The sequence below is a fragment of the Triplophysa rosa genome, unplaced genomic scaffold (assembly GCF_024868665.1).
Source record: "Triplophysa rosa unplaced genomic scaffold, Trosa_1v2 scaffold22_ERROPOS151950, whole genome shotgun sequence".
Taxonomy (NCBI): Eukaryota; Metazoa; Chordata; class Actinopteri; order Cypriniformes; family Nemacheilidae; genus Triplophysa; species Triplophysa rosa.
Genome location: NW_026634246.1, coordinates 1 through 27,122, shown reverse-complemented (window position 1 = coordinate 27,122; position 27,122 = coordinate 1). Strand labels below are relative to the sequence as shown.

Here is a 27,122-nt window from a genome sequence, read left to right as displayed (position 1 = left end):
GAAGCACATGTGTCACACAGTTCTCACGAGCTCATGTTTATGACATACTAAAGTAAAAAAACGGTTTAGTTAAAGTTCTGCTTTAATCTAATACCTCTCCTTTTGCCTCAGGATTATATCATTAAAAGACCTAAAAGAAACTCATGATTATAATATGAATTCACAGTATTTATTGTAAACTGTACAGTAGCTATTTTTAAAGTACTGTAGTTTAATTTAATTTAATCAAGCTATTTTATAAAGCTACTCTTTTAGATATAATAGTTAAAACTGTGACAATACAATACTTGGCGGAAATGATGTTTTACTTTGAATCCCCTGCTGTCCACATGTTTGTATGAGGGCTTGCATTAGTCAAAATGGGTGCTGCAATCCCCTTTGTGTTCCCCCAGATGGCGCCAAGAGGCCACAGTTGTATAACATTTCATGACAGAATACACTCACCTAAAGGATTATTAGGAACACCATACTAATACGGTGTTTGACCCCCTTTCGCCTTCAGAACTGCCTTAATTCTACGTGGCATTGATTCAACAAGGTGCTGAAAGCATTCTTTAGAAATGTTGGCCCATATTGATAGGATAGCATCTTGCAGTTGATGGAGATTTGTGGGATGCACATCCAGGGCACGAAGCTCCCGTTCCACCACATCCCAAAGATGTTCTATCGGGTTGAGATCTGGTGACTGTGGGGGCCATTCTAGTACAGTGAACTCATTGTCATGTTCAAGAAACCAATTTGAAATGATTCGAGCTTTGTGACATGGTGCATTATCCTGCTGGAAGTAGCCATTAGAGGATGGGTACATGGTGGTCATAAAGAGAAAGCCCTTCAAAGACATTTCCGTCTTTGTGTGTCTGTCATGTTTCTCTCGCCGTGGTCCTGTCATGTGTCATTAATAGTTATTATAAATACTGTTATTTTTTATACTCACAGAAACAAAATGGAACTGTATTCTGATGTTTAAATGTAAATATAAGATACATGAACCTCACAGGCTGGATGATCAATCAAAATCAGTCAACAATCACATAACAAACCGTTTATCTTCTTGTCTGGAAAGCCCATGAGCGTCATTCATTAGCCTCATTCACAAACTTACATATCATTATCAGAGCTGAGGACAGATTCATTACATGCAAAAGAAGCACATGTGTCACACAGTTCTCACGAGCTCATGTTTATGACATACTAAAGTAAAAAAACGGTTTAGTTAAAGTTCTGCTTTAATCTAATACCTCTCCTTTTGCCTCAGGATTATATCATTAAAAGACCTAAAAGAAACTCATGATTATAATATGAATTCACAGTATTTATTGTAAACTGTACAGTAGCTATTTTTAAAGTACTGTAGTTTAATTTAATTTAATCAAGCTATTTTATAAAGCTACTCTTTTAGATATAATAGTTAAAACTGTGACAATACAATACTTGGCGGAAATGATGTTTTACTTTGAATCCCCTGCTGTCCACATGTTTGTATGAGGGCTTGCATTAGTCAAAATGGGTGCTGCAATCCCCTTTGTGTTCCCCCAGATGGCGCCAAGAGGCCACAGTTGTATAACATTTCATGACAGAATATATCACACGAGGAGCACTATAGGAGGAAAATGTTTGGAAACTGCTGGTTTAAGGGACATTAAATATTATTAGTCTCAATGACAGCAGGTGTTTTACACTTTAAACACAATAAACTTGACTGAGGATTACCGGATTTCAACATTAATTGCAGTTGTGGAGACATTTTAAAATGCTGGAAAAAGTTTTCTGTTTGGGTTAGGATATTGCATGTTAAACTAGAAGTGTTTTGGTGTCTCAAACATCCTACAGAATAAAAACTTACATCCGTCTAAATAAGTTATTTATATATTTTTATAGTAATTAAGTTTTTAATAAAATATAAACATAATGCCAAAAGAAACAAGATAGGGGTCAACATTACTTAACAAACAACAGTAGGTGGCAACTATACACCACAATATAAACACAATGGATATTTGGAGCAATTATTCGTCATTACCTTTCACTTAATAATTATTTAATGTTAAGGAAATCATATTCTCTCTGTGTTAGGTATTCTCTCAAAATAACTAATGTAAGTACCGGGCCAAATGATCTTTCTGTTGAAAATGTTACATTAAGTGTGTTACCTGTCTGCTGTTTTTGGAAAAGAGTGTTCAGTCATTGTTCATTGTTTCTGTTTATCATGTCACCTGAATTCCATGTTTGCTCACATTAAGCTTTGATGCGAGATCCACACAATCCACCTACTGTATATCTTCATACATGGTTTGCATTTTTTATATATCATATAGGCCTTCCTATACACTGTACATGTAGACATATATGTGTGAAGATTAACACATCTCACTTTGTTACTTTGGTGTTGAGAGAGAGAGATCTGCTTGAAAACAAGTCGCTTCTCAGAGCATCTTCCTGCACAACAGACAAGCGTTTGGTCCAGAGACTTGGTTCGAGCTCTGAGCTAAAGCCCTCCACAATACACAACTGAATGACACGAGGTCAGTTCGATTAGGGGAGGAGTGGAATGAGGAGAAATGACATCAGAATTGTGGCAGAAGGAAGGTAATAAATACCTGAAATAATCGGGCAAGTTCCTTCATGATCATTTCAGAATCTAAAAAGACCTCCCACATGTCAGGAATTTACCCCTATAAACTGAGTTTCTCCAGTCTGCAGTGTTGATCTTTCAGTAGATCAGAGAGCAGCTTCTTTCCTTCATTTCCTGGATGATTGTTGCTCAGATCCAGTTCTCTTATGTGTGAGGGGTTTGACTTCACAGCTGACGCCAGACAACAATAGCCTTCCTCTGTCACCTTACAGTGAGGTAATCTACAAACACACACATGAACAGTGAAGGTGAGATGATCTGATGACCTAAACGTCTTTTAGTGCCCTAAATTGTGACCCCACCTGTGATTTGCAGCTAAAGTCACAAAATGTATTTTCAAGAAACTACATAAAAATGACAATAAATGTGCATTTTGTATTTATTGCTGTAAATGACTCATCACAACCCAACCTTCAAGATATAGTATTCAAAATGTTATTTATTTTTTATATTTACATGATAAATTCTGAAATTAATGATTTTATTGACACTACACTGGAAAAAGCGTAATTTTACCAAATTTTTCTATTATTATTCTTTCGAGATTTTCCATCTAAAAAAACAAAACAGAATTTTATTTTTTTAACAGATTTCTAATGTATTTTTGACATACCGCAAATTTACAAGAAAAACTTGTCATTTTACTGAGAAAAAATTCACAGTTTATTTCTGGCTTCCCAGAAAATTTCAGTTTTTTCTTTCAAGCTTTATTTTCCACATTAATTTAAAAAAAATTTCAATAACTGTAAAATTACCGAAAAAGACAGCAAATTTCCAAGAAAAACGGGGAAAACAATTTATTATATATCATTATATCCTATAATTTATTTTACAGTATATTTCTGTCGCTCCAGCTGACAGAAAACTTCCGTTTTTTTACGGTTTTATTTTTACAGTGATAGACAAAAAAATACGGGAACCGGGCTTCCCAAACATTGATTTTGATTGTCTCTTTGTTTACTTTAGGCCCAAAAACACCTGATGATTCTCGTATCGTTAGTTTCAGAAACTACTTTTTTACCATTATAAAATTAAAACAGACCAAAATATTAAATCGCACAAGCAAAATTCAGGTCAGTGTGGTGCAAGGCATGAAACTTGTGCCTTTAGCCGCGTTCTTCTGTCTGTGTGAATATTTTTCAAAATAATCAGCCAAAATATCAGAAACGGCTGGTCGCTAAGACTGAAATAGCTGCAAGTAAGTGTTGCGAACTCGGCTACCGAGTGGCATGACTTCCGTAAATGGACTTCGACTCGGCATGAAGCGAGAGGAGCACATGATGATAAACAAGACTTTTTCTTGGACGAGTCTGACAGGGAATTTTATTTTTATATTTTATATTACTAATAAAATTATACAAATCATTTTTGTTAATTGAGCTAAAATCAAGCTCTTGTGGTATCCCCCATTTGTTTTAATGTTTTAATGCTTTCTGTACATGCACATAATAATAAATAGACCTATTTTACAACACTAAGTATCTCAGCTTTAATGTGATTTATTTTTTTTTGATAATTATGGTTCAAGTGTGTTTCAGCTTTAAATATGTGCTTGTCTTTAAATTGGATTTTCTCAAAAACATGATTTTCTGAGACCAAAATGTAAGAAATCTTTGACATGGCCGTACTCAGTCATGTTCTTTATTCTGTCTATGATGATTTTATGTAGAAAATAGCAAACACACACAAATGTCTTCGCTGGGTTTTCACAGGCAGGGTCACGATTAGATAGATTTGACTGCTATATTTTGTGTTTACTATTTTTAGACATTTTTGTATACAAATCAGTAATACTAATTTTTACTCAAAACTGTTGTTTTACTCTTAACACACAAATCAGTTAAATACCTCAATATCTCCAGTTTACAGTTTGGGCTCTTCAGTCCATCAGAGATCAGCTTCACTCCTGAATCCTGTAGGTCATTTTCACTCATGTCCAGTTCTGTCAGAGGAGAGTTTGATGACTGTAGAGCTGATGATACACTTCCACAGCACTCAGCAGTAAGATCACAGACACTCAATCTAAACAGAGGACAGAAACAAAGTGTCAGTGTGAGGACAATATTCTCTTTTGGGCATGGGTTCTAGTTGTCTGTTTTTCATTTGATGGTGAGAATTGTCACATTTGTATTAGAGAAGATCTCAACAATCTCACAAACTGAGCTCAGATTAACTTGAGTTGCTTGAAAAACAAAGTAACTCGAGTATTGATATGTAAATGTATAAAGTAACTGCGTTACATTACTTGTTACTTAAAAGTACTCTTATTATGTAACGCGTTACCCCCAACACTGCTGATATTTACTTGTTTATTTCACTGTCACTTTGTCTTTTTGACAGCAGTATGTTGACGGCTTGTTTTATGGTTTTGACTATATGTGATTCCTCAGATGTAATCAGAAAAAGACCATAATAAATCAATATGAATACATGACATTACACAGATGATCAGTTTGTTTGTTTGTTTCATTCATTCTTAACGCCATTCCAGCATCTCAGGCTATATTCATGGCAACACAGATCATCAAACGTTTCCAGATTCAAAGCAGTTAACTTTACAATTCTTAGAAACTGTTTTAAGAAACTATAAACCTTCATACTTGTGACCTCTATTTTATTGCAGTTGGAGATGTGCATTACATGTTTACACACAGATCAGTTAAATACCTCAGTGTCTTCAGTTTACAGTTTGGGCTCTTCAGTCCATCAGAGATCAGCTTCACTCCTGAATCCTGTAGGTTATTGTTACTCATGTCCAGTTCTGTCAGAGGAGAGTTTGATGACTGTAGAGCTGATGATACACTTCCACAGCACTCAGCAGTGAGATCACAGCCGTACAATCTAAACAGAGGACAGAAGCACAACTTCAGTGTGAGGACAATATTCTCTTTCTGAGTGTGGTTCATATTTTAGTTGTTTGCGATCTAAATATTCTATATATCTAAATATTAATATAACATTTTCTGAGACTGAAACAAAAGGTCAAAAGTGGACAACTGCTTTCATTTGAAAACATTGACTGCAGAAAACAAGGTAACCATTAGTTCTCTTTCCCTGAAAATCATGTACCAAGCTTACTTTATACTAGTTAAAGATACTTTAAAATGTAAACGTTTTTGGTATAATGTTTATTTAATAAACAAATTGTAGATGTTCTTCCAGAGCAACCCAGAAAAGTGTTGTTAATAGTCTAACAGGTCTCAAGACAGAAAGCATTCAGACAGCAAACAATATGCTGGCTGGCTTTTGTTCCTATAATTTACACATTCATAAATATTTACATGCTGTACCTACATCACCAATGTTTTGATAATAACAGTAAGTGAATGATCATGACAGAAAGACAGCACTGCACTTGATTTTAACTGTGAGCAGCCTGCAGCTGACGTGGTTTAACCAGAGGAAATGATTTATAAATCGGCTACTACGATAACATTAAAAATGACCATTTATCGCCCGATGATTTATCATGCATCCCTATCACAGTTAACTCTTTAGTGTTTATAAGAAGGGGCACGTCAGTTGGAAATAATGTTCGGGAAAAATACAATCATATATTACAATATGCACCCAGGGACAATAAATTTTACTTTTATTTTAATCTGCTGCCAGGATCTTATGGAGTTGTTTTATCTTTTTAGTTTTAATCTTTTCTATTTAGTCTTTGGCTTTTATGTATATCTGACCTGTCTTTATTCATGTACCAATCTTCCTAAATGTATATTTTAATCTGTTTTGAGTTTTTAAACAGTTTCATCCGCATTGTGAACCTGTAAAAATGTATTGTGTTAAAATGTAACCATTAAAACATAAATTAAACATAAAATAAAACGCCTGACCTTACAGTACATGTGTATGCACACAGTACTAATCACTGATTCATTGAAACGAACTCTGCAACTCTGATCTCGCTTCGTGCAACAGGCCACAGAACAAACAGCCATGAAAAAATGAATAGACCCTTTCAGAGACCTTTTTCCTGATTTTAAATCGTACTATTTATAGGTATGTGTTTATGTAAAGTGATCATTTTTGTTTCATTCTGTGAACTACAGACATTTTTTCTACCAAATTATATAAATATACAAAAAATATATAATATTGTTTCTATTTGCATTTATTTGCAGAAAATGAAAACTAGAGAAACAGGTGAAAATAACAGAAAAGATGCTTTTTATTCAGACCTCAAATACTGCAAAGAAAACAAGTTCATATTCACTTTTAGGCAACACAACAGTCATATTTCTACGTATATTTAGGAAAAATTCTAAATGTATTTTTATGTGATGATCTGGATGTTAATCACAGTTTTCCTGTGTCATGCTGTCATTCTTTCACATTGCTGCTGGATGACTTTACAGTGTCACTCCTGAGGTTTGATTTAATTGAAATTCAACAAAAACTAGAATGACCATAAATCTTGAAATGCTGATTTGAAATGAAAATTAGGAATGGTCTCTTCATTTTTTTCTGCAGCTGTATAAATATAGAAATAATGACCTCTATTTTATTGCAATTGGAGTTGTGCATTACATTTTTATACATAGATCTGTTAAATAAATATATCAGTATCTTCAGCTTACAGTTTGGGCTCTTCAGGCCATCCCAATAGTCCAGTTAGAGAACATATCTTGCCTCAATACTATTTTTAAAACTACTAGATAATAATCATTTAGGTTTTTTTTACAAACGGGAATACAACACGTTCATTACCAAAAACTACCAATAAAGTTACTTTATTTACTGCATGTAAAGAAGGAATGCGATAAAGCATACCATTTCAAAAAGTCCCTTTCTCTTGGCACTTTTCTGTCTTTCTTTATCCTCCTGACGTGCGCACTGGCTTTCAATGCAGAGAATGACACGTTCCGAAAGTCTGCGCCTTGCTTGCTATAGGCCTATGCGGTGATTTTGGTTGTAGGTTATTACTTTATTATTATTTTAGTACCATACTGCGCAAACCTCAGTTTAACGAACTACGTGCATTGCAGACAAAGTGTTAATTCATATTTATACGCCCAAATATTCAGTAAGTGACAAATGTTTGGAAACAGTGTTTTGAGCCTTTCATTTGCGGGTACAAATTAATTTGATTTCTCATCAAATTAATACAAAAATCTGATAATTTATCATCTACATTAATTTTATAGTTTAACAATAGCTTCGCATCTGTTTCTATTTCTCGTATGCAATTTAGGAGAAACGTCTGAGACAAAATACAACTTTATGAAGAACATTATATTTTTAATGTTTAAAATATAAAAGTGCAGAGTACTTGTGTAGATATTTTCTTTATGCTTATTGTGTTTTGGCACTGCTCCTCTGCACGGATGAATGTGATCCAATGGGTTGACTGTGATCACTGCACCATGATCACACACATCAACATGACAGTAAGAAGTACGTCCTACAAGTTATACACATTTTTAAGAAACTATAAACCTTCATACTTGTGACCTCTATTTTATTGCAGTTGGAGATGTGCATTACATTTTTACACACAGATCAGTTAAATACCTCAGTGTCTCCAGTTTACAGTTTGGGCTCTTCAGTCCATCAGAGATCAGCTTCACTCCTGAATCCTGTAGGTTATTGTCACTCATGTCCAGTTCTGTCAGATGAGAGTTTGATGACTGTAGAGCTGATGATACACTTCCACAGCACTCAGCAGTGAGATCACAGTTTAACAATCTAAACCGAGAACAGAAACAAAGTGTCTGTGTGAGGAAAATATTCTCTTTTGGGCATGGGTTCTAGTTGTCTGTTTTTCATTTGATGGTGAGAATTGTCACATTTGTATTAGAGAAGATCTCAACAATCTCACAAACTGAGCTCAGATCAAGTCTACAATCACAAATCAACACTATTGAAGATTTTAATAGGAACTCAAAGATTTCTCATCAAATTAATCAGAAACAGATTATTTCAGCTAATCTACATTCATTTTAAACAGATCCTTCATACAATTGATTGTTTGTATCTGTTTCTATTTCTATTGCAGAGTACTTGTGTAGATATTTTCTTTATGCTTATTGTGTTTTGGCACTGCTCCTCTGCACGGATGAATCTGATCCAATGGGTTGACTGTGATCACTGCACCATGATCACACACATCAACATGACAGTAAGAAGTACGTCCTACAAGTTATACAATGTTTATAAAGGTCTTTTACTTTTACATTTGGCAGACGCTTTTCTCCAAAGCAACTTGCATTGTATTGTACTATAGATTTGTTTCTGACTATGTGCAATCCCCTGAGGTCGAACCCATGACCTTGACATCGCTAGCGCCATTCTCTAACCACTGAGCCACAGGAAAGCTCATTTGAACAAGTAATAGACCTGCTGCTTTTGATGTGACCCAATGAAAATACAAAAGTTTTTAAATAAATCACACAACACGTGTTTTTTAACCTGTTCAGAAGAAAACACATCTCAGTGTCAGTCTTCAGTCCTTTTGGACTTATCGCCACCTCTCAAAATCCCTGCTGATATTCAGTGTTGGGGAAAGTTACTTTTAAAAGGTAACTAAATACGTTACTTGGGTACTTTTTGTGGAAAGTAACTGAAAGTACTTTTGCGTTACTTTTGCACTACTTTTTCTCACCTAACTGATGCTCAACGCTTTTACAGACTTTGCTGTTCTCTAGTGTTTAACACTGTAATGCATTTAACAATCCTATATAGCCTGGAACACCTTTATTTGTTTTACAAAACACATTTCAAATATTTCCTGACCAGTAGTCCTCCACCTCATCAGAGCTCTGCCTACTGCTGACACTGATAACTTCGGCGTCACTCTCCATATTTATTGTGTTTTGACAGCGCAGCTAGTTGCACAAGATGGCGCCGGTGAGCTTTTGGGACGGCAGAGTAGTTTCCAGTCGTATAACAGTGTGTGGGAAAAGGAGGATTTTTGGCCGGCAAATATGGGTGGTTTTTTTTTTTTAAAGTAATATATAAGGGTTATGACAGATCCTCTTGGCATTGCTGAGCACTTCGTTGAGCCAAAACAACTCGATAGTGTTATACGAAATTATGATTAATCTAATATATAATATATTACTAATATTATATAATATTATTTTGCGGGGAAAATGACATTTAACATATTATGTTGTATATATGCTGGTATTTGGTGAAGAGACTAACAGATGAGTTGTATCCTCTCTTTCTCCCGTGCTCCGCCCACTCCACAACCCTTCTTCTAACAGTGACCACGCCCATTTACATCTGCAGATCTGTCTGTGCGTGCAGCGCCACAAGCACTCGAACACAGCTTATGTTTACATTCATGAGGCATGAGACCATTGATTGCTGTTGCGTGTCATGACTTGTCATGGTAATTTCGCGATCTGAAAGTTATCTTCCAAACATGACCGGCATTTGGAGGACAATTGATTGCTGTTGCGACTCGTGACTCGTGCTAATCTCACGATCTGAAAGTTGTCTATTGAGCATGACCGGTGTCGTGCCGAAAACACACTCCCTGCCAGATTATGCACCCCCCCTCCCCACAATGGTTAGGGTGAGGATTAGGTGTTAGGGGAGGGGTTAGGATTAGGATTGGGTGTGGGGAGGGGTTAGAATTAGCCAATCGGAGAGCGTGTTATTGAAGGGGGTGCAGAATCTGGCGGGGAGTGTGTTTTCGGCACAACACCGGCATTTGCAGGCATTTTGTCCAGTGTTCCCAGATAGAGTTGAAGGTTTCCATCCCCAAAACTATGGCTAGCGACATACACCAGCAGCAACGGAACCACGGTAACAAAATGACAACATAAGACGTTCAGATCTATGGCCCATGGCCCCGCCTCACACCACACACAATGCACTTTTACAGTGTAGATTTAGTTTAAAGATCATTTACATACCCAATTCGTTAATAACGAGTTCAACAATATGTATTGAAATTATACTTTATACTTCAAATATTAATATTTTAACTATTATTATTACTACATTTGACTCATTATAAACAGGTGTGTAAGTAAGAGCGAGACAGACAGACAGAGAGAGGGAGATCTTAAGCCTACCTTTAAATGCAGAACAGTAACAGGGTGTCGGTTGTAACTTGACAGGATGCTGAAGGACACAGCTGAACGCAACTTTTCAGAATCATATTGACTGTTTATATTTCCCGCTGAGTGCTGGCTGCTGCTTCTTTTTTGGCGGTTGCAAAACTGTCTTTGGCGGTGGCAAACTATCACTCGTGATTGGCTAAAAGCCGCGGGCTGGCCTGCGAGCTGCCTGCCACCTCTTCAGTGGGCGTGTTTAGTAACGTCACGATTACTAATTGGATGGAGTACACTCACACTTGGGTTTTGTTAAATAATAAGCCTATACAATGTACATGTTTCAAACCCGCCAAACTGATTCCAAATCCACCCAAATTTTGTCCACCCGCCCAATCCAATTATTACCCGCACAATCAAATTCAAAACCGCCCAATCTGGCAACACTGATTTTGTCCATGGTGGCGAGTGTGGCCACACTATAGGTCCGCATCTGAGCTCTGGCCTCCCATCGCTGTGTCAACGGTTGCCAGATTTGCTTAACAAAAACAAAGCCGGAGCACTGCAGACACGTCTGACTAGCGACTGTTTCTGCGCAATCATGAGCGATCATGTCTACACTACTTTTAATTCAGAATTTCACTTCTGCAGTTAAAAAAATGTTCATATAAATCAATGATTAAACTGAAAATTAACTCGAGTATTGATATGTAAATTTATAAAGTAACTGCGTTACATTACTCGTTACTTAAAAGTACTCTTATTACTTAACGCACGTTACTTGTAACGCGTTACCCCCAACACTGCTGATATTTACTTGTTTATTTCACTGTCACTTTGTCTTTTTGACAGCAGGATGTTGACGGTTTGTTTTATGGTTTTGACTATATGTGATTCCTCAGATGTAATCAGAAAAAGACCATAATAAATCAATATGAATACATGACATTACACAGATGATCAGTTTGTTTGTTTGTTTCATTCATTCTTAACGCCATTCCAGCATCTCAGGCTATATTCATGGCAACACAGATCATCAAACGTTTCCAGATTCAAAGCAGTTAACTTTACAATTCTTAGAAACTGTTTTAAGAAACTATAAACCTTCATACTTGTGACCTCTATTTTATTGCAGTTGGAGATGTGCATTACATTTTTACACACAGATCAGTTAAATACCTCAGTGTCTCCAGTTTACAGTTTGGGCTCTTCAGTCCATCAGAGATCAGCTTCACTCCTGAATCCTGTAGGTTATTGTCACTCATGTCCAGTTCTGTCAGATGAGAGTTTGATGACTGTAGAGCTGATGATACACTTCCACAGCACTCAGCAGTGAGATCACAGTTTAACAATCTAAACCGAGAACAGAAACAAAGTGTCTGTGTGAGGAAAATATTCTCTTTTGGGCATGGGTTCTAGTTGTCTGTTTTTCATTTGATGGTGAGAATTGTCACATTTGTATTAGAGAAGATCTCAACAATCTCACAAACTGAGCTCAGATCAAGTCTACAATCACAAATCAACACTATTGAAGATTTTAATAGGAACTCAAAGATTTCTCATCAAATTAATCAAAAACAGATTATTTCAGCTAATCTACATTCATTTTAAACAGATCCTTCATACAATTGATTGTTTGTATCTGTTTCTATTTCTATCACAGAGTACTTGTGTAGATATTTTCTTTATGCTTATTGTGTTTTGGCACTGCTCCTCTGCACGGATGAATCTGATCGTATCGGTTGTCTGCAAGGGTGTAAGTTTGATTTTGACATTGTTGGGGACATGAATAAAATTGGTCTGCAAAGCAGCAAGTTTAGTGCCGTTTACTTATTTAAACAATATATTATTTTAACAATACTTAAAACTGTTTTATTTCAAATAGTTTTCTACAATGTTCTTCATTGTTGTCACTCTCATTGCTACACTGTCTATTGCTGTCTACAGCAGCATCAGCTTCCTAGAAATACACCGCAATATGCAATTAGCTACTCAGTATTAACTACTGTATGTGCAACTGCATCTACAGTCTGGACAAAAACTACTTTTTATATACATACATATTTAAAAAACTATCTTTGAGAAATATGGAGTGTCCATCTGTACGCTGATGATACTCAGTTATACTCTTACTGTCCAACATACTTGAGTTTCTGCAGTCTGCAGTGTGAATCTTTCAATAGATCAGAGATCAGCTTCACTCCGTTAGCTCCTGGGTGATTGTTGCTCAGATCCAGTTCTCTTATGCACTCAAAAAATGATTCTTTGATGCTGTTCAACTTACATGAACAAATCATTTTCTTTTAACACGATTGTATAGGTTTCTAGCTCAAACAAAAGAAGCTCTCTTTGGTTGAACATGATTCAATCATGGACAGTGGTTCCACATGTTTGAGTCGTGTTTTCTCAACATGAAATTAACATGTAGAGAGAACATGATTGAATCAAGTAAACCCAACAAGATACTCTTCTGCACAACTCTTAAAACAGACGTCACATAAACTGTTTAAAATGCCAACACAACAGAATACTAAACTCTAATAGCCTGATACCAAGCAACCATTAAATCAATGTTAAAAATGATTGATTTGTCAATGTTAATGGCATTGAATCAAAATAACTTTGCACCCGCAATTAATGTTGAAAAAATGAAATTTCATCAAACCATTATTGTGATCAGTGTTTGCTTTAGTTGGGACCGTGATTCTTGACATTGTTAAGTCAGTTTCTCCATCTCTCCTGTTCTCTTTCAATGCTTGTGAATGTGTTTCATGAAAGCACATGTAAAGCATAAAGAAAGTAAACAGGACAGTTATAGTTGTTTGTCTTTTTCTTGGTGTGTTATATAAAAAAAAGCGGCATTAAATTTATAGTAATGTGGAGAAATGTAGAGAATAGGTGTTAATCTGTTTAAATGCGAACAAAGAGTAGGTGTTAATCTGTTTAAATGCGCACAAAGAGTTAACCCCCCCAAATATTTATTTTGGCAATGTTTGTTTAACTTGTAGTTTGATTGTTGATGTTTGATAATTCGGGACAAGCACACATTCATAATGGGGCCTACAAAGATGTAATGAATGTCCACTAGGTGGCAACAGCAAGACAGAGACTCCTGGAGTAGACCAGAGGAGAAGAAGAGTTAGCTGACGAGTGTATAGAGAGAGGCACGAGTCGGTTGTTGTGAGAGATAACGCTGTAACGAGATCTCTAGAATGCTCGTGAATGTGCTGGCGAAATAAAGAACCCACCTGAATCACACGCTTGTGGTAATCTTTTTCAAGTGTGTTACAGTAATATTGATCATTGATTGATATGTTCTGCACAAATGCAACATTTCTGGGGCAAAATAAACGAAGTTTCATCAACACGTTTAAACATCAACAAACCTCAACAATGGTGACAATCAAAGTAATTCAGATAAACAGATCAACTGCAATGCATGCTGGGAGTCATGAATGAGTTTTGTACTATGACGTTACCCAGAATGCATTGCAGCATGAAGCTTTCTTTTGTTGATTGTCACAATTGTTGAGTTTCATACACAGATTCTTCATGTCTAATTGATTCAGCTATATATTTCTCCTCTGGAACATCACATAATGTTAACAATAACACAACAACCTCATGAACAGCATATCAACCCCAGTAACTTCACAATGACTACACTGGATCTTGCTGGACCCTCGTTGTCTTTGCCGCAACAAATATATAACAAGACGATTTCAATAGGCACAGAACATCAGACATTAAAAGAGGAATCAAGAGCCCAACTAAAGCAAACACTGATCACAATAATGGTGATTTGTTCTTCTACATGTTAATTTCATGTTGAGGTTACTTGATTCATTTATGTTCTTGCTACATGTTCATTTCATGTTGAGAAAACACGACTCAAACAAGTGGAACCACTGTCCATGATTGAATCATGTTCAACCAAAGAATCATTTTTTGAGTGCATCTGAAAGACTGTATTATTTTGTTTTATTGTTTTATTTGATATTTTATTATTTAATTTGATGTTTTATTTGATTTTGGTGTTCAGTTCCATTTTAGCACCTCAGAACAAACATCTAGATGTATAAATATAGACACTGATCATGGAATGCACATTGTTGCCTAAGAATTATAAGGTTCTATCCTCATTCTTAGAGGTTTTGCGATAAAGAGCTTCAAAGTTTTTTTGCATTCCATTTGACTTTGTAGATAAAACCTTTTTGTTTTCTTAATTAAGTCTCAATGTACAATGTAAGAAACAATATTACATGATGAAAATAAGTCACGTGAATATCTCAATTTTGACAATGTCAGATACAACCTTATAATTCCAAGGAGACAAAATGTAGATTGTATCTATGACACGTAGATATGTTAAATACCTCAGTGTCTCCAGTTTACAGTTTGTGCTCTTCAGTCCATCAGAGATCAGCTTCACTCCTGAATCCTGTAGATGATTGTCACTCATGTCCAGTTCTGTCAGAGGAGAGTTTGATGACTGTAGAGCTGATGATACACTTTCACAGCACTCAGCAGTGAGATCACAGTCTCTCAATCTAAACAGAGGACAGAAACAAAGTGTGTGTCAGATGGTCAGCAGCACGGAGTATGTAGGATTTCCTTTTTATGTGTGGGAATATTGTCCAGTTGTGACCAAGAACCAAAAAACGTAAATGAAAATCCCTGATGATCGACTTCCTCTCTTCAGCTGAAGTCATTTCAGCCATGACAGTCAAGGTACATTTTAGCAAGGTGGAAACAGACCTGATGCTGCTTCAGAGCAATTATGACGCTTTGCTACTGCTAATACACATGTGAGTTACAAAGTCATAATCTGTCACAAAAGCCATTTTGTCATCATTTGCTCACCCTCCAGTTGTTACAAACCTGTAGACATTTCTTTGTTGTGCTGAACGCAGATGAAGATATTTTCATGAAAGTTTGTAACTAAGCTGTTTTGTGTCACCATTGCCTCCCATTGGACATTGGCAAATTATGACAACATTTTAATTTTTGAGTGAACTATTCCTTTAAAGCCTAAAGCCACAGACCGGATTTAATCAAATGACCGCCCTAAACAGTCAGTAGGCAAATTCTGTCATGATCTCTGCACATAGATGTGCTGAACACTTACCAGAAACGAATGAGCGAGATGCAGGTGTGCAGACACCCACAAGTCAGAATTCTGATGACAACGCCCTCGTGTTGAGAGGTGTGGAGGCAGATATATAACACACGTTTGCTACTGGTTGGTATGAATTAAACATCTCAATTATTAAAAATCCATTATATGGTTAATTAAAAAATACTCACATGGCTTTTCTGCAGCATCTCACAGCTGGGATTAGTCTCGTGTAGTTTGCAGGTGATGTTTTGTACATATTCAGGTTTAACTCATCCATCACCTCCTCTGACATCAGCAGTATGTAAGTCAACACTGAACACATTGAAGCTGAGAGTTCTCTTCCTGAATCTCTGCCTGAACTCCGGTACCGCTGGATTTCCTCGTGTAATGATTTATCTTTTAGCTCTAGTAGGCAGTAGTACAGGTTGACTGAAGCCTCAGCTGAGATGTTGTGGTTTTGTAATTGTTTAATGTGTTCTTTAACTTTTCTGATGCTCTCTGTGCTGTTCTCAGGCCTAAACAAGCCATTCAACAGTTTCTGATTGGATTCCAGTGAAATGCCCAGAAGAAACCTCAAAAAAAGGTCTAAATGTCCTCTCTCACTCTGCATTGCTTTAGCAACAGCATTGTTTAGTAGCTCATGCAAAGTAACGTTTCGCAGGATTTTTTTTAAGCAGAACCTAAATTTGTGGTTTAAGAAAAATTTAAGCTCCTTCAGGTTCTTGTTCAGGTAATTGAAGAACACATGTAGCGCAGCGAGGAACTCTTGAACGCTCAGATGCACAAAGCAGAAAGTCTTCACCTCATGAAGTCCAGCTTCTTTCTTAAAGATCTCGGTGAGCATTCCTGTGGACTCAGTCAAGTCTTCACTCACATCAATACCGCACTTCTTCAGCTCTTCCTCATAGAACATTGTGTTTTCTTCCTTTAGTTGTTCAAAAGCTAGCTTGGCCAATTTTAAAACCATTGATTTATTTGAACCCAACAGCTTAGTATGGTTTCTTTCGACTTTTGTATCATGTTTCCTGTTCTTCATGTTCATCTGTATTAGTATGAAGTGGATGTACATTTCAGTGAGTGTTGTGGGAATGTCCTCTGTGTTGTTCTCAATGAGAGTTTCCAGAAGAACAATAGCCGTGATCCAACAGAACACAGGAATGTGGCACATGATGTAGAGACTACGAGATGTCTTGATGTGTGAGATAATTCTAGAGGCCTGAGACTCATCTTTGATTCTCTTTCTGAAGTACTCTTCCTTCTGTTGGTCAGTGAATCCTCGCACCTCTGTGAACAAACCTACATACTCTGAAGGGATTTGATTGGCTGCTGCTGGTCGTGAGGTCACCCAGACAAGAGCTGATGGAAGCAGATGACCTTTGATGAGACTTGTGAACAATTCATCCACAGTTGATTTTTCATCAACATCAGTCACCATTTCACTTTCAAAATCTAAAGGCAGTCGACTCTCATCAAGTCCATCAAAGATAAATGCAAGATTACACTTCTTATATACATTTGTTTTTTCAATTTCTTTCAACTCCGGATAAAATTTACTCAGAAACTGATGTAGACTGATCTTTTCTTCTTTAATCAAATTGATCGCCCGGAATGGAAGCAGGAACATGGCGTCTATATCCTGATTCTCTTTTCCTTCAGCCCAGTCCAGAATGAACTTGTGCACAGAGACCGTTTTTCCGATGCCAGCGATGCCTTTGGTCAGAACAATCTTTCTCTTTGTCGTATTTTTTCTCAATGAACTGAAGATATCATTGCAGTGGATTGGTCTGTCCTGTTGCTTTTTGCTCTTGAAAGCTTCATCCATCTGTATAATCTCATGTTCTTCATTCACTCCTTTAATATCACCCTCTGTGATAAAGAGCTCCGTGAAAACATCCTTGAGATAAGTTTCTTCTTCCTTTTTGACATCAAAAATATGCTCTGCCTTTTCCTTCATGTTGGATTTGTGACTTTTCAAAAATGTTTGCAGCAATAAATCATCTGTTTAAGGAACAGAGAAAAGATGAGGGAGCACAAACATTTTTAAAATCCGTCCTGGTTCGGGTATTTCACTGTATGATCTTTTTATTTAGTTTAATTATACCCAGTGCCAAAATGATTTGTGAAATAGCTGTAAAGATGGCTGCTGCACCTTGTTTTTCTGTGTGTTTTCCAGCTGTCTCTGAGGATTCTTGTTGCCCTGTGAAGAGAAAAGGAGAATACAGAATGAAAAACATATATAACGTAGCTTCACCCAAAAATGTCATCTGTCATCATTTACTCACCTTCAAGTTGTTCCAAATCTGCATAAATGTATTTGTTCTGATGAACACAGAGAAAAATGTTTGGAAGAATGCTTTTAACCAGACAGATTTTGCCCCCCCATTGACAACCATAGTAGGAAAAAATACATGGTTGTCAAAAGTGCCCCAGAACTGTTTGCTGTCCTACATTCTTCAAAATGTCTTCTTTTGTGTTCAACAGAACAAAACAAATGATAAAGTAATTGTTCCTACTATGGGAGGCAAGCAGAGGCGTAGCACGCCCCCCTGCACTTTTAGAAACAGGGGATTCTGTCCCCCGCACTATTTTTGACCCACCGCCTATATTTCAGCCCGTGTTCTCTGGTTTGTTACTTAGATTTGAGTGAAGTAACATTCAGCCCAGGGTTGTCACGGTACCATAAACATGTCTTATACTATACCAGCTGAAGTATCTCGATACCAAGTAGTCACGATGCTGTGTCATCAAGTATTACTTTATCATATTTAGTACCAGGGGCGGACTGGGAAGCAAAAACGGCCCCAGAGTTTTTGGCACACATTGTCCCTTCACCATTTTTGTCGACGGGGAGAAGGGTTGTTGGCCAAGTCTGATTGCGTCAGCCCGTGTTATTGCGTTAGATGATGTCTTCACGTTGCATGCATTCGTGTTAATATCGTCCTTCTTTCCCGCCCGTGCGTCCAAGACGGCACACTACATTAGCGGCCCGCCGGGAAAAGTTCCGATAATCCAGATGGCCGGACCTCCCCTGGTCACGTCGGTGGGATGGCCTTTCTGGACTTTGACAGAATGTCCTACTGGTCAGTCTGCCCCTGTTAAGTACTTAATTCATTACCGTTATGTTCTTAACTTTAACCGGCCTGTAGGAAAGGCAGGCTGTCACCTCACTGACAGAGAGAGGGGAGGACAGTAACTCGACCTCTCCAGAATGTATACAGGTGAGATTTGACTATTGACGAGGCAGTGTTTTCTTAATTGTGACTACTTGCCAATGTTTTAAGGAATTAAATATATATATACATGTATATATAATTTCATTTCATGTTCAAATTCTTTAAAAAAATGGTTTTATGGTAAAGGCAGTGTGTTCCAATTACTATGGTAGACTATTTGCTATCATGGCATTTTCCCAAAATTGCTACTAGGGTGTTCTAAAATGGCAAATGGTATTCTATATAGAATTTATTATATGAACATGTACATTATGTGCATCATTTGTTTGGCCTTTGAGATTCACATCACCTGACAGCTGACCATCCCACCCCACCCCCCACTTTTAAAATGGCTGCTACGCCCCTGGGGGCAAAATCTGTTTGGTGATAAGCATTCTTCCACATATCTTTCTCTGTGTTCATCAGAACAAATAAATTTATACAGATTTGGAACAACTTGAAGGTGAGTAAATGATGACAGAATTTTCATTTTTGGGTGAAGTATCCCATTAAAAATGTCAATTCTGCCAAGGTAGAGTAACATTGTTGACAGTATGTATTAAACATCTGTTTCTTCAAAGTTCAAAAAGTAAGTAGTTTGTGTTTGGCAGTTGAGAATTTATTTGATTTTTAAGACACCGGTAATATTTCTGCCAGTTTTCCCCTCAACTTTTTTAAATTAATATGAATGTATCTCCAATTACAGAATCACCCATAACTCTATATACGTATCTATTGTGACATTGTCTTTGTCTCGTCGGTCTTAAAACAGTTTCTGCTTTTTTACTGACATCTTACTGACTTCCATGAGAAACACATACATACATACATGTACATACACATACATAGTAACATGAAAAAGATACAAACACCATTACTGAGAATAAGTTATTGTCAGGGATGGGCATGTATTTCAAATAAAAAACACTTAACCCTTAACATGCACAGGGCCCATGGGCGGGTTAACACTTAATAATTGTTGAAACTCACCATCATGGTGATCAGTGTTTCCTTGAGTTGTGCTCTCGACTCTAGATGTTTAAAATGTTGGATTTATTGTGGCATTCTGTAACTGTGTGCTTTTAAAGTACATTTGTTTTGCCGATGACAATAAGAATCCAGTCAAATGGTGCTTGTTGTTGACGTAGCCATCATCTCATAGCTTGATTTACATATCTCATCTGGATTGTGTGGTTATCTTGAAAGAACAGTATAGCGTGGTGTAATTTTGATGTGGAGAAAGATACGTGATGCAAATAAAAACTGAAACTACAGGAGAGTTTAGAATCACACAGACATGAAGAATCAGTGTATGAATCTCAACAATGGTGACAAACAACAAAAGAAAACCTCATGCTGCAATGCATGCTGGGTAACATAATAGTACAAAACTCATTCATGCTCCCAGCATGCATTGCAGCATGAGGTTTTCTTTTGTTGTTTTTCACCATTGTTATCACAGATCTTCCTTCACATCAAGATAATACCACACTATAATGTTCTTTCAAGATAAGCACACAATACAAGAACAGAGAATCAAGCTACGAGCTGTTGGCTTTTTCAATACTTTTACTTTTACAAATACTTTATTGTTATTGTCGGGGTATTAAAAGCAGAGCTCACCCTAAAATGAACATTCTATAATCGCTACGGCAGTTTGACAGCAGACACAATGTTTGACAGGCAGACACAAATAAAGCTACATTTTTTTATTTTTGTTTGCATTATTTGTACAACATCATGGTGAGAAACTGATATCACTTTCATTTACTGGTAATAAAAGACTGTTGACTTATCTTTATGACTCAGTTAAGAGTAACAGAAACACTTCTTCACATTACCTGCAGGGTTTGAGATGTAGTTGATGTTTACTGGTCCTGATATGGTGTTTCCAGTAAGTACAGGAGCATTTAAAGTTGCACTTCTATCAGCTTTCATCTCAACATTGAGTCCTGTGTGAGAAGAAGAGCTGTCCATCTGGACTGGAGCATCTTGCACTGAAGCAGAGAGAAAATTGTATTAAATTCCAAAGAGAATAATTTACTTGAGAATCGTCTTTATGTTCCTTTTACTTGTTTTCTAACTGAAATCGGTCCATCTGGTTTTAAATGACACTTAAATCTTTTTAGATTGTGTTCTTAAAACTCACCCAGTGTTTCCTGAGACTGAGCAGATGCCATCGTCCTTCACTAGATTTGAAACAGCTGCATGTAAACATGAGGAAAACTGAAAATCATGCTTAAAGGAGAAAAATTAGTGCTTAATTTATGATTTTTCGTAAATAAGCAGAAAAATATGTGATTCATGTCTCAATATTCTCTAAAACTCTAGAAACAACCTACTTAAATATAGGTCAGTAACCTTGTTGTAATATTTAGTAACCATAAAAAATTACTTACTCCTGTCAGGTTGAACAGAGCAACTAGAATTCCTTTCACTTTGCTTTTATACACAAAGACTGTGTGTGTGTTATCTCAGAAAACAACTAAAACTGGCTTTTCAGGATCTCTGGTTCCTATACGGAATGGGCTGTCTAAACTGAAAACTGCTTGCACTGACATGTCTTAAAATAGAGCCGTGCCATTGTTTTGTCTTAAAATGCACAACTGTAATGTTTGTTTGTAAGACGTGTTTTGATATTTCACTGGCTCAAGACAAAGAGTCGAGTTAATATTTACATTTTCTCTTCTGTTAAGTTAAAAAGAGAGCAAAAAACTGTTGAAATATAGCCCTGACGTGACGTACAGTAATGTGACATTTTTGATTTCATGATGACTTCAATGTGTGATTCGGCTCAACTCAAGCTGACACAATGTCGAGTAAATCCATGGCATCAAGCTTCAAACACATCACATCCTGCACACACATCTTACCTGCATAAGACAGTGTTTGTCCCGTCTGTAGTGTGGATCTTCCAAAAGAGCAAAAAGCATCTTCTTTCTTGCGACTCTTGTGAGATTATAACTCAAATCTCTTAGATGTGAGGGGTTTGACCTCAGAGCTGAAGCCAGGTAAGAAAAGCCTTCCGCTGTTACCTTACAGCCATATATACACTGTAAAACTGGAGTTTTGCAGCAGGTTTGCCAGTAACCTAATGCACATTTAATTACTTTCCTATTAGTACTGTTTTCAATTTGAGTAAAACTTTACTTTAATCAAAGTTAAAACACTTTGACTTTTGAGATTCAAAATGAGCAAGAAGAGACTTCTTCCTGAGCATTTTTCTCTTGTTTTCTAGAAACAAATAATTAAAATTTATATAACAAGAAAAGTGACCTAAGATATTTAGTCTTGTTTTATGGAAAAAAAAGAACTATTGTTTATGAGCTGTGAATGGATTGATGCTAAATACCAAACACACTACTCATTTGCAGAAACAGTCACAGAGAGAAACAGCAGACAAGCAACACACTTGAAACATTTTAACCCGGACAAGTTGAGTATACTTAAACATTTTGAGGTAACCGATTACCTTAAAAAAGTTAAGTAATGTGTATTTGATACTTGAGTAAAGAGAACTTAAAATGTTCAGCTCATCCAACATATAAAAGGGCATTGCATTAAATTCTAAGTAGACTGAACTTTAATTAGTAACATCAACTGCTCTGTCAAACTGTGAAATGTAATAAAAAATGTTGCCTTTACTTACTTTAAAAAAATGAGGAGACCGATTACATCACTATTTTTAAGTAAAGTAGTGTTTTAATTTTAAGTTAGTAGAACTCAATAATAATTGTTGTTACTGATCAAATATAATTAAGTACTTCTGACTCAAAATCATTACTTAAGTTAGCTTATTATAATAGTGTTCACTTTACTAAAACAATATTAGCAAGTGATTAAACTACCATTATGGTGATGAGTGTTTGCTTTAGTTGGGCTCTTGACTCTTGGCTTCTTTTAAGTTAACTTCTCTGTCAGTGCTTGTGTGTGTTTCAGAAATAACACTTGCGCATTGACTAAAAAGAGATCTTTAAAAGGTCAGTTTGGAGTTGGTTTTATTAATAGGTGTCAGTTAATTATAAAGTACAGAAGCTGTTGTAAATAAGAACGAGTTTGATCCTTTTCTTACTGATGAGAATGTTTCAATTCATAAATGCACAAGGATTGTGTCAAAATAAAGAATGTTTTACTGACACCCTTAGACATCAACACTCATCATACAAACCTCAACAATGGTGACAATCATCAAACATATTCAGATAAACAGATCAACTGCAGTGCATGCTGGGAATCATGAATGAGTTTTGTACTATGACGTTACCCAGCATGCATTGCAGCATGAAGTTTTATTTTGTTGATTGTCACCATTGTTGAGATTCATACGCTGATTATTCATGTCTAATTTATTTATTAGTGAAAAGGTTTAAGCATATTTAATTTGTCTCTGAGGATATGACAGACATAACACTAATCTGTAATATAAATCAGTTCACAAAGTAATAACTGTCATGAACTGGCAGAAAGAACCCAATAGCAGGCAGGCAGTGAAGGGGTTAACAGATAATATTTATTAAATGAACAAAACAAAGGAAAAACCCACGAGGGGGTATCAAACAGGAACTAAACTAAGAAACAAACAGAAAACAAAAGACTTCCCACGAGGGGGCAAAATGAAAACAAGAACAGTAAAACTAAACTAAAAGACACGACCAAACGTCTTAAATAATACTATGAACAAAACTCACAAAACACGAACAGGACAAGGAACAGGACCATGGGTAGCAACACCAGCAAGAACACGCGAGACCACAGTACACCGTACGTACACAACGACCGAACACAACGACCGAACACAGGACAAAGAAACATGAGGGTATATATAGGTAAGACAAACAAGGGATAACGACATGGGGCAGGTGTGGGTAATGAAACACTCAGGGAAGGATAACGAGGAAACGAGAGGAATGGGGTCAATGACAAGACACTGGAGAGAACGTACATTATTGTCAAATGGACAACAATATGTTTCTCTCCACACATAACCAAAGACTTTGTCATGGCTCTGCTACAGGACCAAGAAAAACATGACTAAGGAAGCAGAGCCATGACAATAACACAACACCCTCTTTATCACTCTTTATATATATATATATATAATATATATAAGGGTTAGATGGTTATGATATGTCATGATTTGGACTAATGACATGGAGTAAAATTAATTGTTTACTTCTACATGTTGTCATGTGTGTTTTTTTCAGATCTTGAAAAAACAGTTTCTGCCTAAACTGGAATGTTTCATAAGAAACACGTACATACCAAGGATGCAAACTCAGTGGTGACAAGACACGCAAAAGGTGACAAGGCACGTGCACACAAGACCACCACTCCAACCCCCCCACCCCCAAACGCATGAATTTAGTATGCGGGTTAAATCTTTGCAGAGTACATAAACTTAGCATGCAAAGATCTTTCTTCTGTCTTGTTGAACAGATCAGTCAAAATTCCATTCATTCTTGTATTTCCATATAAAGACTGTTGTTGTGTTTCTTATGAAAAATAACTCCGCACACCTCAGGAAAACTACTAAAAACAGGTTTTTCAGGAAATAGACAAAGATAAACAACAACAGATTTTGCCTGTATGTGAGAATCTGTTTGTGTGTCGTCTTTAATCACTTCACTTACACACACAAAAAACTCTTGGGTAGTTTGACAGTGGCAAACTGATAAAAATAAAAAAGTGGATATGGTAAAATAATCGGAATATCAATAAATAAATGTGTACAATACAGTGGATTATTTGCAATTTACACTGTAGGCTTTATGCCGAACGTCACATGCAAAAGCTGGAAAACTCAAGTCTCATCAATCCCGTTCCGGTCTTTCGTATGTGGTTTGATACATACAAAGCTCACGACATTATTGAAAATAAAAAACACAAATGTAACAAGCCCAATAAATCAAAGCTTGTGACTGGTATCTGCAGAGCCTCATGTTGGGTCTGAAGGTCTTGTAATGCAGTCTGGACTGGATTACATCTTTATCACCATCAGTTTGCTGCAAGAATGTGATATTCTCCTTCTTATCTGTAATAAACACACTTCAATATAAACAAAGTGCTAGATAGTTGTCATNTTCACAAGCTAATGTCTCTCAATCCTTTGAGTAATACTTTGACACTGAAAGGATTTTCCATTAGTTTTCTTCCTCAGAGCTTGGGGCTTTGTTTACACTTTTACAAGTACATGAAAATTGTACTCATTTTGTTCTTGAGGAAAAGTAAGAAAGTAGACTTTTAATGTACAAAGTACTTAAGTATTAAAGGTAGAACAACACATAAAAATGTATTGATGAAATGTAGTGGAGTAAAAAGTATACAGTAATATGCACTGTAAAACTTTGCTGTAATTTCGCAGCAGGTTTGCCAGTAACTTACTGTAAATTTAATGTACAATTTTGTTTTAAGCATAAACTTACCTAGTTTATATATTTTTATTTCATAAAACAAGACTAAATATCTTGGGTCAATTTTCTTGTTATTTAAATGTATCATAATTTAAGAAGTTTTTAATATTTTTACAGAAAACAAAGTGTTTTAATTTTGATTAAAGTAATTAAAAACAGTAGTAATTGGAAAGTATATTAAGTAGTAATTAAATCTACAGTAAGTTACTGGCAAACCTGCTTCAAAAACTACAGCAAAGTTTTACAGTGTGCTATTTATAACATAGTGAAATATCTTTTTCCAAAAAGTCAGTTACTCAGGTACTTCCCACCTCTGATATTCCTTATATATTTCAGAGAGGAAAAGCCATGCAATACTCTATCCAAACAAAATAATTCCCACCTGCACAGTTTTGGAAAAGAAACACCATTTCAGCACACATTAGATATTAGTGTTGGGGTAAACTACCAACGTGATGAGTTTCGGGTTATCAGACTGTGTTTTCCCTTTCTATCATTCACTATCCATTCAGTATATCTCATCATTTTGTTAAAAAAAAGACTCATTCATATCGATCTGACTGAGACAGGTTATGAGAAAGTGCAGCTTGTGATGTTTTGAGGTCTGAAACAGAGGGGCCCTATGCATTAGAGCAATAATGTTCACCCTGGGGGTTTCAAACCTCCATGTAGGCTACGGAAAGGGGGAGGCCGGAGAGGAAGAAAAACGTGGAGGAGAGAGAGGGGAGAAGAGGACTTGTAGGAGTAACAATTCTCAGGAGGAACCTCCAAGAACCTCCTGATTGGGTCCAGCGGAGCTTTCATTGTTTGCCTTTGTCTTTGACATCTGAAATTCATTATGTCCAGAGGCTGAGGTTTGTCCGAGGGATCAAACTAAGAACATATGTAGAAGAGGGGGAGACATTCCCCTTCTCTTTAAAAGCAATGGAAGCATTTATTTTCCTTTGTGGTGTTTCCTGATCTCATATCAAAAGCTGTATTGTTTCTTTGCTCACAGGGGTCCCTAACGTTTTGGCAGCTTGTAATTCGGTTGCACTGCGAGAGTCCACTGATGCCGCTTAAAGCAAACAGTGCACTCACCAACAGTGTCCATCTACACTGGCAAGTTTCTCAGAACCTAAAACTCTGGGACATTTTCGTTCTGTAAACTAAATGAGAAACAGATGCACAATATGAAGGTATATTATTTCAATTAGAATTTTTTACAGGGGAAATTAATGTGAAAAGGTTTGGTTTAAGTGATACAGTAGACCACGATCTATGAATCTGTAAGTAGAGAAATTCTGTATGTTCCGGTAGTGAGATCTACAATTACGATGTCATCGTTTTTTTAAAGGCTGTAAGCTGAAGTTTGCAATGTTTGTGGGAACCATCATGAACATGCTGTATGCTACACACAAGCCATTAAAACAGATTTTATATAGTTATTATACATGTAGTTTTTATAGTGTTCATATAGAATTCTTTAAGTCCAAGACCTAATTACACTAAGTACACAGAATACGTGAGGTTTCAACATATTCAGTTTCAGCATTTTATTGGTTTCTAATGCTGTTGTTTTCATATAACAGTAATGCTTTTTAGCGTGCAATACATGTGCAACCTCATAAAATTCTAATTGGGTTCCACTGAATAATAAAATCTAACACTGAGGCACTGTAAACTGTTGTCACTGTTTCACAAGCTAATGTCTCTCAATCCTTTGAGTAATACTTTGACACTGAAAGGATTTTCCAT

General features: G+C 36.4%; 1 protein-coding gene across 3 annotated transcripts; it reads right to left on the bottom strand.

The window, feature by feature from the left end:
* Positions 1-1,850: 1,850 nt before the first annotated feature.
* LOC130550070 (NACHT, LRR and PYD domains-containing protein 3-like) lies at positions 1,851-22,028 on the bottom strand. 3 transcript variants are annotated; one of them, XM_057327415.1, is made up of 11 exons: positions 21,375-22,023; positions 21,125-21,179; positions 20,817-20,972; positions 17,913-17,960; positions 15,952-17,761; positions 15,021-15,194; positions 11,824-11,997; positions 8,150-8,323; positions 5,300-5,473; positions 4,481-4,654; positions 1,851-2,853 (listed from the first exon to the last, which is right to left on the bottom strand). In XM_057327415.1, exons 2-11 carry the CDS (start codon positions 21,153-21,155, stop codon positions 2,673-2,675), a joined length of 3,096 nt encoding a protein of 1,031 aa, XP_057183398.1. In that variant the 5' UTR covers positions 21,156-21,179; positions 21,375-22,023; the 3' UTR covers positions 1,851-2,672. The 3 variants fall into 3 exon arrangements, with proteins under 3 accessions (XP_057183398.1, XP_057183397.1, XP_057183399.1); XM_057327414.1 differs by having other exon boundaries at positions 21,125-21,213; positions 21,375-22,022; XM_057327416.1 differs by lacking the exon at positions 5,300-5,473 and having other exon boundaries at positions 21,125-21,213; positions 21,375-22,028.
* Between the last annotated feature and the right edge of the window lie 5,094 nt (positions 22,029-27,122).